This window comes from Panthera pardus, unplaced genomic scaffold (assembly GCF_024362965.1).
Source record: "Panthera pardus isolate Hobbes unplaced genomic scaffold, ASM2436296v1 HiC_scaffold_20, whole genome shotgun sequence".
NCBI classification, from domain to species: domain Eukaryota; kingdom Metazoa; phylum Chordata; class Mammalia; order Carnivora; family Felidae; genus Panthera; species Panthera pardus.
In genome coordinates, this window is record NW_026526766.1 from 49,986,237 (window position 1) to 50,003,904 (window position 17,668).

At 32.8% G+C, this 17,668-nt stretch overlaps 2 protein-coding genes across 3 annotated transcripts in view; one reads left to right on the plus strand and one right to left on the minus strand.

Annotated features, from left to right (window-relative positions):
• The window catches only part of IFT74 (intraflagellar transport 74), an 89,004-nt gene that overhangs the window by 23,848 nt on the left and 47,488 nt on the right, over nt 1-17,668 (plus strand). For both annotated transcript variants that reach the window (XM_019424228.2, XM_053908025.1), the window contains exons 7-8: nt 1,724-1,783; nt 3,328-3,389. In XM_019424228.2, coding sequence (XP_019279773.1) covers nt 1,724-1,783; nt 3,328-3,389 — 122 coding nt within the window. The remainder of the gene's footprint in view (nt 1-1,723; nt 1,784-3,327; nt 3,390-17,668) is intronic.
• LRRC19 (leucine rich repeat containing 19) lies at nt 8,395-16,636 on the minus strand. The gene is made up of 5 exons (XM_019424230.2): nt 16,540-16,636; nt 12,493-12,582; nt 10,369-10,882; nt 9,531-9,716; nt 8,395-9,039 (listed from the first exon to the last, which is right to left on the minus strand). The coding sequence occupies exons 1-5, from the start codon at nt 16,630-16,632 to the stop codon at nt 8,711-8,713; spliced, it is 1,212 nt and encodes a 403-aa protein (XP_019279775.2). The 5' UTR covers nt 16,633-16,636; the 3' UTR covers nt 8,395-8,710.

A 17,668-nucleotide genomic window follows, 5' to 3' on the forward strand; every position in this document is an offset into this window, starting at 1 on the left:
CACAGTGGGAGTACTACGTGGCAATGAGAAAGAATGAAATATGGCCCTTTGTAGCAATGTGGATGGAACTGGAGAGTGTGATCTAAGTGAAATAAGCCATACAGAGAAAGACAGATCCCATATGGTTTCACTCTTATGTGGATCCTGAGAAACTTAACAGAAACCCATGGGGGAGGGGAAGGAAAAAAAAAAAAAGAGGTTAGAGTGGGAGAGAACCAAAGCATAAGAGACTCTTAAAAACTGAGAACAAACAGGGTTGACGGGGGGGGGGGGGGGGGGGGGGGGGGATGGGTATTGAAGAGGGCGTTTTTTGGGATGAGCACTGGGTGTTGTATGGAAACTAATTTGACGGTAAATTTCATAAAAAAACTTAAAAAAATAAATTTCTTTATCTGCAAAATGCGTAATATCTACTTTATAGAGTAATTGTTAAAATTAAGTGATACATATGATGGGTCCAGAACAATGTTTGGTGGAAGGCAAATATGTTAGCGATTGCTATCATTGCCTAACTTTTTGAAGGAAGCTTACCTGGTGTTGTGTTTGTGCCTTACCTTGTTGGCTTTTTTGTTGTTGTTTTTAATTTTTAGAAGACCAAGAAAATCATTTTGTATTCTCACTGGTATAAATTTGTAAATCTGTTAATAGGCTCTCTGCTGCGGAAAAGAGAGTGACCGACATTCCCCAAACTTTTTGTCTTCTTTAGACACTCCTTTTAAGGTCAAACATCTTTTCAAAGCAGGCAAAGCTCACTTTGCCACCCTAAAAATGTGACTGGCCAAATGCATAGTGTATACTTAGGTAGCTCAATATTTGTTTTATCTTAGAAGATAAAATACACTATAAACAGTAGCTAAATTATGGAAAGAGCCAAAATGTCCATTGACTGACAAATGGATAAAGAAGATGTGATTATATATACACAATGGAGTATTATTCAGAGATCAAAAAGAATGAAATCATGGGGTGTCTGGGTGGCTCAGTCAGTTAAGCATTGGACTTCAGCTCAGGTCATGATCTCGCAGTTCATGAGATCGAGCCCCACATTGGGCTCTGTGCTGACAGCTCAGAGCCTGGAGCCTGCTTCAGATTCTGCGTCTCCCTCTCTCTCTGTCCTTGCCCACTCACACACACTCTCTCTCTCTCTCAAAAATAAAATAAAACATTAAAAAAATTTTTTTTAAAAAGAATGAAATCATGCCATTTGCAACAACATAGATAGAACTAGAGTGTATTATGCTAAGCGACATAATTCAGTCAGAGAAAGATAAATATCATATGATTTCATTCATATGTAGGATTTAAGAAACAATAGTTAGAACGTAGGGGAAAGGAAGGAAAAAAAATAAGATAAAAACAGAGAGGGAGGCAAGTCATAAGAAACTCTTAAATACAGAGAACAAACTGAGGGTTGTTGGAAGGGTGTTGGCTGGAGGGATGGACTAAATGGGTGATGAGCATTAGGAGGCACTTTTTGGGATGAGCACTGGGTATTATATTTAAGTGATGAATCACTAAATTCTTCTCCTGAAACCATTACTACACTATATGTTAACTGGCTTGGATTTAAATAAAATTAAAAATAATAATAAAATTAAAAATATAAAATATTTAGAAGTAATAATTAAATGACTACTTATTTTAAGATTGAATACCTATTTATGAATTATAGAGAAAATTTATGAAGACTAACAATGTTTTATTTTTGTATCTTTGTTTTTAGTTGGTAGATAAACTTAATACCAATACTGAAATGGAAGAAGTAATGAATGATTACAACATGGTAAGAAAATTTAAAAGTATAAGTAATAGATTTACATAGATCATATCACCCAAAACAAAGCATTTATATCTAGAAATAGTTTGATAAAACCTTACACACTTTATAGATAGGTATTACTTTGATCTTAAATATTTCTATTATAGTTGACTTCCCTTAGTTGCATTTTTTTCCATTAAAGATTTTAAAGTAATCTCGATACCCAATGTGGGGTCCAACTCACAACACCAAGGTCAAGAGTTGCATGCTTTGCCAACTGAGCCAGCCAGTGGCCCCTTAGTTGCTCTTTTTAAATTTCTTCCTATTGGTCATATCTCCCTAGTAGATGCTTTAGTATCTTTCTACAAGGCCATGTTTGAACTGGTCTCACACACAGCATTAGTTAGGGAGTCTTGTCTGTATTTCCTTACATATAAATTAGTTTGCAATACTTTTGTTTCAGTATTTGCACAAAAGGAACTGACTACTCACTGGAAATACAGTTGCACTTTTACAAAGTTTTATAAGAAAGAGAGAAAAGTGAATAGTTATATGATGCCAGACAATACTACTTTTTGATTGATAAATGATACTTTGTGTTCAGTGTTCTTAGATTCTTTGGTAGACGACAAAAAGATAGAAGCTAACTTATTTTGATTACAAACATTTAGGAGAAACTAACTTACATATAGCTTATAGTTTATATAACTTATAATTTCTTTATATAACTTTTATATAGTTTATAATATGGCTTAGAGCTTATACAGTCAGACTATTCTGTGAAAGCATAGAATTTATGAAATGACTTTCTAAATTAGAGTTCTAAAAACATGATAATTTTGTGAAATTAGTCTTAACTTTAGAACACAGGAAAATTCCCAACTTAAATATATAGATAGATAGATATATTTATATTTATATAGATTTATATAAATCTATATTTATATAATCCTATATATATAGGATTCTATTTTTGAGTAATCTCTGCACCCAGTGTTGGCCTTGAACTCAAAACCCCAAGATGAAGAGTCATGCACTCTACCCACTAAGCCAGCTGGGCGCCACTAAAAGTATATTTTTCATGACAAATGTAAAATGTGAAAACCTCTTTATGTGTTTTGTCAGTTGTTTGGGATAGGTCAAAATTCTAGGCTGAATATGCACAGGTAGAGTCACATAGGAGTACTCAGGGTAAAATTCTGAATAATTTAAGAATAAAACTTGCGTTGGCCCTTAATTCAGCATATTACTAATCAACTGTTGAACAGCCAATAAATAATAGATTCTGTTTACATAAATTAAGTTTACATTGGATTATTTGATAGATCACTAAAGAACAGTGAATATTTTTGGTTTGAGATTACAATGCCTGTGAAAAAGACTTCCTTTTCCAGGGTTGTAGTTCGTTCAGTGAAATAAGTACCGTATTTTTTTTTTTTTTAACTTTGACAGTGGCGTTAGGATTATGATAATCTCTCAAGTTGTTTATGACCAGCATACCTTTTAAAGAAGTAGCTCAGTTGAATGGTAATTTTTATCACTAACTTCTGTGTTAACTCTTTATTCAGCTTAAAGCTCAAAATGATCGAGAAACACAAAGTATGGATATCATATTTACTGAAAGACAAGCGTAAGTACAATCCATGTAGAAATCAAACATTTACAAGTGCACTGTATTAGGCAATTTAACTTTGGAGTCCTTTATTTCCTGATAAATTTTCTCGTTTTCCTCTGTTACATTTTTTTATTTTAAAAATTTGAATATTTGCAAAACAAATTTTGTTGTTTATACATTTGTTACCTTCATTTACCACTAAGAAGCCAAATCCTGTATAAATAAAATAACTACATAGATTAGATAAATAAAATTTCTGTTTTAAGTACTTTAAGATGGATGAGAACATCTCCATCTCTGCCACTTTTAATTTTATTAATTTTATTTTATTTTTAATTTTTTTAAGGTTTATTTATTTTGAAAGAGGACATGAACAGGGGAGGGGCAGAGAGAGAGAGAGAGAGAGAGAGAGAGAGAGGGAGAATCCCAAGCAGGCTCTGCTGTGTCAGCGCAGAGCCTCACTCAGGCTTGGTCTCAGGAACTGCGAGAGCACGACCTGAGCCAAAATCAAGAGTCAGATGTTCAACCAACTGAGCACCCAGGTGCCCCTACCACTTGTAATTTTAACCTGAGCTTTTTAACTATTTTGAATTATGATATTTAAGTCCCAGCCTAATAAAAGGGACATTATTAGTGAGCTATTTATATTATTTCATTTTTCAATTATTAGTTTATAATTAATAGTTATATTAATGCATATATATATGTATATATGGATCTTTATATATAACATGTTTAAAGAACATGTGGCAGTGACAGCAATGTCTACAAAGATGTAGATGTGATGTGGTTATCTTAGTCCGTTTGGGATGCTATAACAAAATACCATAAACTTTGTATTTTATAAACAACCAGAATTTGTTGCTCACAGTTCTAGAGGCTGAGAAGACCAAGCTCAAGGCACCAGCATGGTCCCATTCTGGTGAAGGCCCTCTTCATGGTTCATACCAGGCATTTTCTTGCTGTATCCTCCCATGGTAGAGGGGGTCTGTGGGATCTTATAAAATATAAGCGTGCTGATCCTATTCATGAGTGCTTCAGCCTCATTACCTAGTCAGTACCCAAAGACTGCACCTACTAATACCTTTGGGGGTTAGGATTTCAACACAAATTTTGGAGTGACATAAATATTCAGATAACAGCAGTTAACATAATTATTCTTCATTGATTTTTAGCCTTAATTAAATACTATTTAAGGCAATGCAAACATAAAAAGATAAGCTATTATACACACACCCCATACATATTTTGTCTCAGAATTTTATCAGTATTAATCTCTTTGAGAGCGAGGATAATAAGTAACCATAATTACTGAAATTCTGTAACACCACATATACTGTCCTATTACTTATGCATGTAGAGTAAATATTTGATAAAGAATAGGATGTTTACAGGTAATTTTAAAACATTTGGAAGATAAATATAATTTTTCTGTTGATTAAAAACAAAGGAATCTCTTTTTCCTCATCTATCGTTTGATGCTGTTATAAAGTGTGCCTTAGAAATTACAAATCCTGGAAGTCCCTTCCCATTTACAAAGCAAATTCCATATTTATGGTGACCAGGTTGTTACTAGAAAATTTTCTTTTTTACTGTTGTTTTTGTTCTGGTTTTAAACCATTTAGCAAGTATTTATCAATTACCATACATAAAATACTCTCCTAGGTACCTAAGGAATAAATAATAAACTGTAGTCCATTTATATTTTATAACGGACTTTGGTAAAAAAAACTATATAAAGTGTTTTTTATAGAGTTTAGAACCTTTAGAGTCTAGAACATTTAGGTCCTCATTTCCTCATTTATCTGCAGTTGTATAATATTCAAGTCAGATTTGTATATATTCTATGTACATGTTTTATAGATATTTCATCCAGAAAGATAACTGACAGATTATAAATTTAAGAATGCCATAGGCTTTATGTCTATTAGGTTCATTTAGTTGAGGAAAAAGTTCTTAAAATATGGTAGTTTGTCCTGAAATGTGAGAACTTTCAAACTTAATATCGGCAGTTTGTAATTGAGGCTGAGTGAAATTGGTTCTCCTGACCCTTTTAAGCAGAAAATTAAATTAAGAACAAAAGTTACCTTCAATAAGTTTACTTTTATATGCAGAGGGATAGACTTACTTAATGTGTTAATCAGATGGTCAACATCTCAGTAACACAAGGCTGTATCTTGACCACATTCAAAGGGAACAAGTAATTTCATACCTTGAGAAGGCAAGTCTAAAAACTTTTTTTCATTCTCTTTTATAGTACTACCATTTAGTGATTTAGTGTGGTGACTAAACCATCTGGTTTATTATGTAACACCTATTCATAATAAGTTAGTTATATTATGCAGCCTTAATATATTACTACAGCATTAAGAAACTTGGTTTTTTTGTTTTTTTTGTTTTTTTTTATTTTTTTTTTAAAAATTTTTTTTTTAACGTTTATTTATTTTTGAGACAGAGAGAGACAGAGCATGAACGGGGGAGGGGCAGAGAGAGAGGGAGACACAGAATCGGAAACAGGCTCCAGGCTCTGAGCCATCAGCCCAGAGCCTGACGCGGGGCTCGAACTCACAGACCTCGAGATCGTGACCTGAGCCGAAGTCGGACGCTTAACCGACTGAGCCACCCAGGCGCCCCAAGAAACTTGGTTTTAATTTAGTTTCACATGCCAAAAAAAAAAAAAAAAATTAGTTTTGCATGCCAATATTCAATTATAAGAGTTTTAAGAGAATAGATGTAGTTTGCTCATGTAGCATTTCATTTTACTACATTTTTTTCAGTATTAATATTTGGCTCTTAGGAAATGATATTTTGGTAAAATAATACCTTTTTAGAAAAAGGTGCATTTTTGGGAATGCAACCTGGTGCAGCCACTCTGGAAAACAGTATGGAGTTTCCTCAAAAAACTAAAAATAGAACTACCCTATGACCCAGTAATTGATCCACGGGATACAGGTGTGCTGTTTCGAAGGGACACATGCACCCCCATGTGTATAGCAGCACTATCAACAATAGCTAAAGTTTGGAAAGAGCCCAAATGTCCATTGATGGATGAATGGATAAAGAAGATGTGGTATGTATATACAATGGAGTATTACTTGGCAATCAAAAAGAATGAAATCTTGCCATTTGCAACTACGTGGATGGAACTGGAGGGTATTATGCTAAGTGAAATTAGTCAGAGAAAGACAAATACCATGACTTCACTCATATGAGGAATTTAAGAGACAAAACAGATGAACATAAGGGAAGGGAAACAAAAATAATATAAAAACGGGAAGGGGGACAAAACAGAAGAGACTCATAAATATGGAGAACAAACTGAGGGTTACTGGAGGGGTTGTGGGAGGGGGGATGGGGGTAAGGGGCACTAAGAATCTATTCCTGAAATCATTGTTACACTATATGCTAACTAATTTGGATGTAAATTTAAAAAAATTAAAAAAAAAAAGATGCATTTTGTTTCCATAATTATCTCTTATAATTGAGATTTAAAACAATAAAGTATAAATGATATTATCTAGTAGGAAATTTTACATGTAAAACATTTATGTCCTTTATTGAAAACATGTTTTTATAAACACAGACAAATATGCATTATAAATAAGTGAGTTCTATTTGACAGGGCATATATATATCATCCTTTACAGTTTTTATTTTCCTCATTAGACATTTGAGCTGAATTTACTATTGATATAATGGCTATTCTGCAGAATATAACATATATCTACATTATCTTTAGTTTCTTTTTTCTAAGAAACTATTAGGTGCATAGGCATTTTGAGAAATGACACAAAAATAAAACAGTGTATTATACGCTTATGTTCCCATCTCCCAGCTCCATCAGCTCATATCCATTCCTGCTCCATACAGACCTCTAGGCACTCACTGCTGCCTTCCCTGTATTACGATGAAGTTCTAAAGATACTGTATTATTTCATCTATAAATGTATTTTATTTTAGTGTTTTAGAGATGTTCTTTTCTCTAAAAGATATAGATAAATACACTTAATTTCCACCCATATGGAAGGTAAAAATGATGGATTGTTTTTTACAGCTTTTAATGCCACTGTTTGCATTAAGTTATTAAATTATGATTGCAGCCAACTGAATTAGTAAATAATAAGAATTAGTAAATAATTAACTTCAGACCCTTCCTATAATAGTTTAAGGCCATTGTTGTCCAAACTACATTTTTTGGACCATTAATGTGCTATGAACTCTTTATGGGCATACTTCAAATAAAGGGTTTTGTTGTCAAGTTAAGTTTGGAAAATTCTTAAAACTTGGTTCTTGAAGAGCAGAGTATTTTAGCTTAGTAGAGTTTCAAATAAGTCATATGACAAAGAATCTTGTTTCACTTTGTTTAAACTCAGTATTTCCTATAGGAATTCTGTAGTAATTTGACCATGTACCTTTTTTCCCCCTTATAAATATTTCTGGGCATTTTTCTGGAAATTAATATTCTGTAAAACAATTTGGGAAACATTGCTCCATCTACAGGATCCCAACCAGCTGTGCCTGGACCATCAGAAATTTCTCACGTCCAGCCAAATTCATTTGAATAGAGTTCTCCTAAGAGAGGGAAAAAAAATAGATTTTTAAAAACAGGATTCACAGATACTTGTGATAGCCACTTTGGAAGCCACCATACTGTTCAGTTGTGACAATCATGCATTATGGTGATGGTCTTTCTTTATAGACAAAAATCAGTACTTTTTTTTTTTTTTTTTTTTTTGGAAATCAGTAGTAACTTGTTAGGGATTGTGCTTGGACATTGTGCCTGGGCTTTAAGTTAGTACTAAATTTTCAGGAAATTTATTGTGCTAATTCTGGAAGCATTGAAAAAATATTTTCCAATTCCATGAATTCATCCTATGAGCATAAAATCAATCTTAGTCCATTGTATATTTAAGCTTCTTCACTTTGACTTCTCATATCCAAAACCTTTATTTTTCACTTACTCCAGTCAATAAATGTTAATATAATTTAATATGTAGTGAATCAAATATCTGGGCTAATATGAGAATCAATTCATTTTAATTAATGAATAATTTACTTTAGGTCTTTTTCTTATTAGGATGTATGGTCTCCTGAATACTGCTGAGAAAAGTAATGCTTCTGTTGTAACTGTTAGCTACCGGATAATGTTGTTTACTATATTTGCACATACTTGCTCAGTACCAATGAGAAAAACATGATTTTATGATATTCATGTGTTGTAATTAATATGAAAGTACTACTAGCCACAGTTTGGTATGTCACATGCCTAATCTCTATCTATGTCTAAACTGTGAGTGAGCCAATAACATTTTTAAAGAATCAAACATTGAAGAGAATTAATTTTCTTCACGTAATTCATGAGTATCTATATATTTGTCTTCAATAAACCCATCATCGTCTATTACAAATGAATGTAGTTGTTCAAATATTACTGTAGTTTCTTCAGAGTTTGTATGTGAGGCCTGTGAAAGAGAACTTGAATTTCCAGTAAAACCGTCTTCATAGGTTTCTGCTTCATGCTCTTCCAGGCGATGATGATTGTAACTAAGCAGAAAATTATACCATATTGGGCATTTGATAGCAATAAAAATGAGGAATGAAGTCATCAGTACAGTGACTACCACACCGAGAAGAAAAGCCCAGCTTTTTCCAAGAAGTTTATGTTCTTAATGGGAATACCGAGAAAGAGAGAGAAAGAGATTTTGTTAAATTGACAAAAATAAAATAACCATAATTACATGTCCTAATAACTCCATAGTATTGGTATTAGAAATAAACACACATTCTAATTTTCTTTAAACAAAAGTTACTAAGACTACAATAAATTAAGATATTTCATAGTGTGGTGAGAAAATACCTTTTTTTCAAAATAGCTACCTATCTTTGCAGATACTGTTTATCAATTCACCTTAAAACATTATTGATTTATACCTGTTGAGAATTGTTACTTAACCAGTCAAAAGTAAGGCTCAGAGAAGTTAAATAAGTTGCATTATGGCATTGGATGGTAACTGGCAGAACCTGGTTTGGAAGCCTAGTATTTTGTAAATCTTTTGTTTAAATGAGGAATTGTTCTTTTACATTGTTTCCAGAAATTTAAAATTCAGTTTATTTAGTCTACTGCCCCAATATTAATATTTAAGACCAGTACATTACCTGAATTTTTTAAGTTGTTCAAAGAGCTGTTAAATGTTGAATTGTTAATGGACTGAGAGTGGTTATAAAGATCTTCATTTATAGGTGGAGAAAATTTTGAGTAGCACTCAGCATTGTATGGTACTGTTTTGATACTATAGCGTTTCAGGATATCTGGGTAGGCACATGTGGTGATGTTCTCATTTTCTGGTAAATCAGAATTAAGATTTGTTACGGAAAATAGGATTAATAATATTAATAAATTTTTATAGCTAACATTTTATAATTATTTTTACCTAGAATTTTTGGTAATGACCTGTTGTCATTAAAGATATATGAAAGAAACTCTTGTATTTGCCTAGCAACACTATAAGGGAAAGATTCATATTCTTGTTTATTAAGTTATTTTATGAATATAGTTCAAGTGTAATATGTTTATTGTTTAGTTTATGTATTAAAGTAAAGATGGTATGATTAAGATTGTGGTGAAAATTGATCACAGGCAGAGCATGGTTTACAGTTAAGCAAATAGGGCACCTGTTTTTATCTACTCTCTGGCAGGATATCCTAAGAAAAGGAAATACCTAAAAAAAATTACTCCTATGTATTCACACTGCAAACGTAATACATGAAGTGATAGTATCATTTCACATATATAGAACATTTAAAAAAAATTTTTTTTTTTCCTGAAAGGCAGAGGAAGAACATCTATTCAGCAATTACTTTTCAGTGTTTCTTCCTGCTTCCCTTAAACAGGAATAGTTTCTTTTTCTTTAAAACATGAAGTGAGAGACTTTCCTGGGGTGGAACAATAAAAAATCAATCACATTTTGGTTTTGATTAAATTATGTTAGCTTACCTAGTGTCACATTTGAGGTGTTCAACCATTTCTGCAAATTCAGTAGACTACAAGAGCAGTTCCATGGATTTCCATATAAAATTATTGATTCCAGATGAAACATTTGTGGTACATCAAAATAGCTTATCAAATTACCTTGCAGATTCAGAAGTATTAGGTTTTTTAGAGGCACAAATATATCAGGATTCAGTTGAAATATTTTGTTTTGACAGAGATGTAACTGTTTTAGTTTATTTAAGCCTATGAACGCATCCTGTTGAATTATGTGGATGGAGTTTGTACACATATTTAAAATTTCTAGGTTGGAGAGGTTACCAAAGCTGTTATTATATAACATAATGATATTGTTCTCAATCAAATAGAGTTCAGTGAGTAAAAAATAGGTCTGTAGAACCCTTATGTCTGTAACATTCAGAGAAATTTGGTTATAACTGAGATCAAGTATAGTAATGTTTTTATTGATATCCACTGGAATCAACGAATAATTCATTTCAGTGAAATTATATTTGACTTCCTAAAAAAGAAAAAATCAGAAATTAATTAGGAAAAATATTAACAGAATTTCCCAAATTTTCATATCCAGGTAATTAGATATTTAGGATAAAATAGTTTTAGGGAATATTTCCTCTCTGATATTTGATGTTACAGTGTAAAAAAGGTAAAGAAAATACTTTTATTTCTTTATCGGGATGAAATACTGAAGATTAAGGAAATTCTGATACATGTAATCGAGCAAAGATCTTCTAGTTTACCATATATACTTTGTGTTATTACAGAAAGAAAGAATATGGGTGTAATTCCATTTATGTATGTGGAAATACATGGCAAATAATAATTCTCCTATTTAGTACTTCATTTGTGCAGATTTATAATGAAATTTAAAATTTGTTGTTTTTAAAAATCAGAGCTACCAACACTAGGGCTATTAAATCATTAAATCATTCAGAAATATTACTCAAGATATAAATCTATAGAATTAACAGCTCAAAGTTTTGTGTTTTAAAAGAAAATATTTATTGGGGCACCAGGGTGGCTTAGTTAAACGTCCAACTCAACTCTGGCTCAGGTCGAGCTGCGTCCCGGGCTCTGCACTGGGCATGGAACCTGCTTAACATTCTCTCTCTTCCTTGCTCTCTGTCCCTTCCCTGCTTATGTGCTCTCTCAAAAAAAATGAAAATACATACTTTATTAATTTTTTTAAGTAATATCTGTACCCAGCATGGGGCTTGAACTCATGATCCCAAGATCAAGAATCATGTCCTACTGACTGAGCCAGCCAGGTGCCCCCAGAAAATATTTATTTTATAACAGAAATTGAACCATGTATTGAATTTAAGAGCCAGGAAGCATGAAGAAGTGCTTTCCTTATTTGGGTATAGAGCCAAAAAAATAGTTCTTATTTTGACTATTTTTGCAATTGAAGTATCTCCCTAAAAACAATAATGTAACAACAATAATTTTCCTCATAAATATATGATTTTTTTAAAAAAAATTTTCCTACATTTTAAAAAGTAGTGTTTGGGGGTGCCTGGCTGGTTCAGTTGGTAGAGCATGTGACTCTTAATCTTCAGGCCCTGAGTTTGAGCCCCACTTTGGGAGTAGAGATTACTTAAAACAAGACAGTGGTGTTTATGTCCTGAAACTAATCTCACATTTTATAGTGAAAACTTTTAAAGAACTAAGTTAAAAAAAAAAATGGGGGCACCTGGGTGGCTCAGTCATTTGTGTCCGACTCTTGATTTCGACTCAGGTCATGATCCCAGGGTTGTGGGATCAAGTCCTGCGTTTGGCTCCGTGGCTGAGCATTGAGCCTACTTGTTTCTCTTTCTCTCTCTCCTCTCTCTCTCTCCCCCCGCCCCCCATCTGCCCCTTTCCACCACTCGAACATGTGCTCTCTGTCTAAAATAAAAAAATAAATAAAAAGCATGTGTTTTCAATTTATAAAAAAAAATTTATAGACTGCTTTTGTCAAATTAGAATCCAGCTTACATATCACAGATTTTGAATATAGACAGCTAAACATTTGGTTATGATAGCTTGGATTTTTTTTCTTTTATTGTCTTGGGATATTTTACTAAATGTACACAAAGTATGCCTTTGAAAATATTGGTTGTAAAAACTTACTGTTCTAGAAGACTGGCTGTCGTCTGATAACAATAGCCTGGAGAGGGGCCAAAACAAGATTGTGATGCATGTAGTTTTCATATCGCAAGCCTGATAGAAAAGAGAGTATTTCCATCTCAGTAGGATACTAGAACTTTAGAGATGATTGAGGACATTTTGATTTCCTTTTTTCTCCTTGTAAATCCATTTTTTCTTAAAATATGTAAAATGTAAAACAAGTACATGTCCCTGAACTCTTCCTTGCTCTCTAATCTTAACAAATTGGAAAGCTCCTGGCAAATGAAATTTGAATATATTTTAGAATGTTTATGAGTTCCTGAATTGATTGAAAAGAAATTTAATAGAACTGGTTGTGTATTTTAAAATTTTAATAATGTGCGTGAAAGAAAGTTTTACATACATATATACGTGTACATGTTTAATATGCTTATATTGTTATTTCTTGGTTTTTTTTAGATTTTAGGCATTGTCTGTTGGTATAATCCATTGACTTAAAACCGTAGGAGATGAGAGCCTTCAGCTCTTTTTCAAACACTTGCTACCTTCATCTCCAATCCATCAAATGTATGCTTTTTATCTCTTCATTCTCCAAACATAGTTACTTATAATTTTGGCTAGATGAGTATTCAGGGCTTATATTATCATGAACGTATAAATACTGTTAATGGCTGAGCCATGTAACAGGATTACTTTCCTGTTCCTGTACACTTTTTTTTCCTCTAAATTACTGTATTTTTCATGTGCTTAGTTTTCTTTTTTATTTTTTTTATGAATTGATACCTAAACTCTCCCCTAACATATTGCTAAATAGTTTATACTTATTAGATATTTAATGTTCCATCTTCTTAAAGAAGTCTCTCCTTAGGCCTTACTTAGAATGAAATTGCTGGACTTTTTCTTGGGAATCCCTAAATGTTATTATCCTTAGTTTTTTTGTTTTGTTTTGTTTTGTTTTTCTCTTGGACTGGTTGGCTTTCCCAAAATGATTTTCAACTGTCTGAACAGATAAGGCCAGGTAGTGAGCTGAGAGCTGAGTGGTGAAAAAGGGGGGTTTATCTCAGTAATTAGTATGTAAACTTTAACTTACTCCCCGTTTTTGGCCCAACATTCCTGCATTCGCTTGTGCTTAGTGCCCAGATTCCCTTTGTTGTATTCTCCCCAGAGGGAAAAAAACACCTCAGTCTTGTGCTTATGTAGGAGAGGAACTTTACTTGGCTGGGCAGAGGCAAGGAGGAAGAATTTTAACTATGTTTTATTCCTTTCTTCTCCAGTTCCACAGTACCTGGCGCTGCCAGTTTCTGGGTCATTTGTGGGTTCTATGGTATAATTCAAGCAACTTCTCAGCTTGCCCCACTACTGGCTTGGAAACACTTTGCTTTCCTAGATTCCACTTAACCATTAACTTTCAAGTTTCTTGGTTTTATTGCTGTTGCACTCTCTTCCATTCTCTTTGTCCTTATTACTTTTTATTTTCATTTAAGTCAGGTTTGGGTCAGGAGTCAAAGTTAACATGTACATCCAACATGCCATCTTTAACTGGAAATTGCCATTAATTTGAGTAAACTCTTGATGCTAAATAATTACTTTCCATTTAGTCATTTTATTCATGACCTTGATGTTTCTTGTTTTTATCTGTTTTCTTAAAGTCAGCATTAGAAAACTATATTGCAAACAAATGATCATTTAAGAGGATATGAATATATCCTGTTATAATCCTTATTGGCTTTCTGAAATTTAGTCTTTTAAATCTTATAGCATTTCTTGCAATGTGATACTTAATATTTTAAAGGGTAAGTTTATTCCATCAGAGCAGGAAGTAGAAAACTATTCAGAATGAGCAAGCCTCATTTCAAGTTATAAAATCTGTTGTTGCCTCATTAGCAATGAGGAATTTACTGTTATTTCAGTTTTGGTCTATTTTAGTTCACTTTCTCATTACCTTCAGTATGTTGATTTGTTTATACTTATATCTCTTTTATTTCTCCTTTACCATAGTTAAATTTATTAGAAAAAGCCACTGCTGTCCTAGATTGCACAAACTGGATGTAGACTCAGAATCAGATTCTTTTAGAATCAGATTTAGAATCTGATTCTTTTAAAATCAGAAATGTGTTCAAGCTCTTATTCCAGAACATTGTCCACAAAAGGGGATCCCTAATTCATACATAAAAGGTACTTTATCCCTGTTTAACAACCTCTAGGAACATGTGTACAGCCTTGTCAATGGCTTGTGTCAGTATTTATCAGTGGGGTAGCAAAGTTCTTAGTGAGGGTGCAAATGTAGGTAAGGTAGTGGTGAGTAAGGAAAAGTCCTATTTTTTTTCAGAAATAAGTAGGATAGGGATCATTAAAGGAAGCAAATAGGCTACAAAAAAAATGAGCTGATTCTAAGAAATTATGTGGAAAAGAAGCAGCTAAAAGTATGTAATGGAGAGATCAGGCAGGACTATAAACCAATGTGGATCTTTATCCTCTATTTAATACTAATAATTGCTTTCTCTAGTGTGCTAAAGGTGATAAAATTAGAAAAGTATTTTTCCCCATTTTTTGATAAATTTCAGAGTTAGGAGCAATATATATGCAGAGCTTAAGGTAGATTCTGTATAAGAAAGTGTTCAGCAAATCTCAAGCATTGTTAGGTCTAAAGCTATGAAATGCATTGATTGGACTACACAGTCTGTGGGGCTTTTCATATATTGTGTGTGTCTTTTGGAAGGGGAAAGATTAAAAGAGGGGGTGGGGGCACCTGGATGGCGCAGTCGGTTAAGTGTCCGACTTCAGCTCAGGTCATGATCTTGCAGTTCGTGGGTTTGAGCTCCTCATCGTCGGGCTCTGTGCTGACAGCTCAGAGCCTGAAACCTGCAGATTCTGTGCCTCCCTTTCTCTCTGCCCCTCCCCTGCTTGTACTCTGTCTCTCTCAAAAATAAATATTAAAAAAAATTTTTTTAATAAATAAAAGAGGGAGTGGATGTTGACCATCACAACCTGAGTAGAGAAGTCCCTAGACAAAAACATTTGCTAGCATTATTGGCTATCTTAAAGAAATCAGGTGGGTGGAATAGCTAGCCAGTAGATAGGTAATACAGATTATCCTTGAGTCACTTTACCCCATTTAAAACATTGGTGTAAAAAGAAGATATCTATTACTGCCTTTTTCCTCCCATTGGAATTTTTTCTCAATTTGAAATTTATTTTGAAATGATACTTGGGTTTGAATTTAGTGATAAAAAAATAAAGAACAAATGGAATAGCAGTTTCTTTTAATTTACAAAATAAAGTGCCTTTTGACTTAGCTTACAGCCTACCTTACAGGAAAAAAAAGCTTTACACAAAAGTAAATAATAGGTAAAGAATAGTGTTCCCCTTAGTGCATTTTCAAGTATAAGTTTCTTGGGAGTTTTTGGTTATTTACTTCCTATGACTTTCATACCATGAAATAAAAAGATGCTGCAATTATGTTGGTTTTGTTAAATAAAATGTATATATAGGTTTGCCATTAAATATTTTAGTTACGCCAGAATTTGATGTGTTTGAAGATATTAACAGTTCACGATTAACTTCACTTTTGTAGTCAACCATTTTATAGATTTTTTTTTGCAAACTTAAACATTTTTATAATGGAAAATTTCAAGAGAAAACCTCTGAGCAAGGAGAATAGTCACACCTAGTTTCAGCAATTACCAATTAGCGGCCAGTTGTTTTTTTTTTTTTTTTCATCTTTTAAATTTGTTTTAAGTTAATGTCATTTTTCAGAATGTTCTGTGATTAACATATTTCAAAATAAAAAGATCTTATATATTTGATTAGCTAGATGCAACCTTTTTCCCTCCAAAAAAGAAAAATTAGTTTGCATTGCATTATAACTTTATTCGAGAAAGTTTTTTGGCCATGTCCCAGGTGTATATTTCTAAAGTAGATCATGTGAAGATATAATCATATTTTCTCTTTCATCACTTATTAAAGATTTTTGTACAGACTTAACAAATCTAAATATGTTTTTTTTAATTCACCAGCAACCACCAAACCTATAAATATATAGGATCTTACCTTTACTTTTTTCTTTTGTCTCTGAGAGTCGTGTGCTAAGGAGTCTACTGTTTCTTCTACACCATTAAAAAAAAGTATGTCATATGATTGCATTTCACTTATGTTTTAACCTTTGTACCTAGTGAACACGTGATTAAAAAAAACTAGACTTCCTTAGCAAAAGATTGACTAGAAGAATAATTTCTTAAAGTCATCTTTGACTTTTTTAGCGTAGCAAATAAAGTGCGTTGCTTAATCTTTGTGTTTCTTAATTACTCTTGAAAAATTTAAATATTAGCAAATTCACTTTGCAAGTTAAAGTATATAATATTGAGAATGCATACTTTAAAAGATATATTGTTAGAGTGATTTAAAGTTAGTCCTAAAGGTATTTTGTGTTTAGAAAGATTCAAGTTGAAAAGATACCACCAAGTTTTGTATTCCCCTGAGTTTCAACTTTGTTATTTACTCATTTTTATGACACTGTCATTGGTGGTTTTACTGCCAAGTTATAACAGGAGCAAAGTGCTCAGAGCATCAAAAGACCTGACACTTGGCATTGTGTGGCCTTCAAAAAATGAGTTACCTTCCTTATGCTGCAGCTTCTCATCTGTGAAATAGAATACTGTATAGTACAAGCTCCCATATTGCTACAGTAGACAGATAAATCAGGCAAAAACATGGTTAAGATTCCTTATTGATAGTGAATAATCATGGAATTTAGAATGAGTTAGTTCCAAAAGATTGACTCCTCTGAGCCTAGTATCCTTAATCTATGAAAAAAAGAGATTGCAATAGATGACCTTTTCTGCTTGAAAGTTCTGTGAGCCCGTAAACCCGTATCAATTCAGCATTTGTTGTACTATAGTAATTGAAATTCAAAGTGAAGATATCACTCTGTCCAGCAGTGAGACAAAAATAAATAGAAATTCCAGGTTGTTTGATTTTGTTAATTTTTTTTCTTAAGTTTTATTTAAGTAATCTCTACATCCCATGTTGGGCTTTAACTCACAACTCTGAGATTAAGAGTCGCATGCTCCTGCACTTGAGCCAGCCAGGCACCCCTGATTTTGTTCATCTTTTATTGGGTTATTATGAGATATTATTTGTAGGAAAATTTCTTAGTTTAGATTATTTTATTCTGGTAGTG